Source organism: Plasmodium relictum (assembly GCF_900005765.1).
Source record: "Plasmodium relictum strain SGS1 genome assembly, contig: PRELSG_00_v1_409, whole genome shotgun sequence".
Lineage (NCBI taxonomy): Eukaryota > Apicomplexa > Aconoidasida > Haemosporida > Plasmodiidae > Plasmodium > Plasmodium relictum.
In genome coordinates this window covers 1-1,082 of record NW_021628638.1, presented here as the reverse complement: position 1 = coordinate 1,082, position 1,082 = coordinate 1, and the positions used below count along the sequence as shown (strand labels likewise).

General features: G+C 19.6%; 1 protein-coding gene across 1 annotated transcript; it reads right to left on the bottom strand.

Moving 5' to 3' along the window:
• Positions 1–599: 599 nt before the first annotated feature.
• ETRAMP (early transcribed membrane protein) lies at positions 600–1,082 on the bottom strand (the record flags this gene model as incomplete). The annotated part of the gene is made up of 1 exon (XM_028675790.1): positions 600–1,082. A coding segment is annotated over one exon (483 nt), but the record flags the coding sequence as incomplete, so codon positions are not given.

Sequence of the window (1,082 nt, the reverse complement as noted above, 5' to 3'; positions counted from 1 at the left end):
GTAAAATTTTTGAAAGATTATTAATTTTTAATTAAAATATAAAAATTAATGTACAAAAAGTGTAATGTTTATGTAGTATTTGATTCTTATATTTTGAAATAATATTAAATGACTTAAAGTTTAATTTGTGTTACTGTTATAACTTAACTATGTGCGTGCTTTTAGTTAAAATTATATACTTTGTAAATAAAAATACATTTATATAAATAAAAAATATGTTAGTTAAGCAATACACAATAATATAATTCAAATTAAATTCCATATAAAATAAATATTACTATATATATATAATATATTATTTTTTTTTTTATAAAAATAATCTTTCTTCGTAATTTACATATAAATATTTGTTTAAAAAAAAAAAGAAAATTTACATATGCAAATAAATAAGAAATGCATCAATAATATATTTTTTATATATATTTTATTAATAACACGTAATGAAAAAAAAGTAAATTCCATATATTCAAATTCATTTAAAAAAATAGTAAAACCAATCTGTATAAATTTAAGAATAAGTCTTAGTATATATTCAGCTATTATATGCTTTATTTAATTTCTTGTAACTCAATTTACCAATTATCTTTAAACTAATTCTACTAATTAGAAATAAGATTTCTATTTTTTAATTTTTCCATAGATTCATCTATCAAAAATTTAAAATGAGAAATAAATACATGCAACTCCCTTTTCTGAATTCCAGAAAATTTGTGTCCACTTTCTTGAATTTCATTATCTATAACACCCTTAATATATTTTTTTGTAAATATTTTATCTATATTTTTTTCTCCTTTATCAACACGTTCTTTTATATCATCATCTAATTTTTTTAAACTTCTATTAATAATATTGCTAGAAGCATTTGCTAATTGAGAATTCTTCCATACGGATTTAAATTTATCTCTGTTCAAATATAATCCTCCTCCTATTAAACCAGATGCTATAAGAACAGCTGCTACTGTAGCTATAGAAGCAATTATAATTTTTTTTTCCTTTCCTCTTTTCTTTATAGATGTATCAATCATATCCATTTCCTTTTTTAAAATTTGATCATTCACAGAGCAGAAACATGGTGCCAGTAA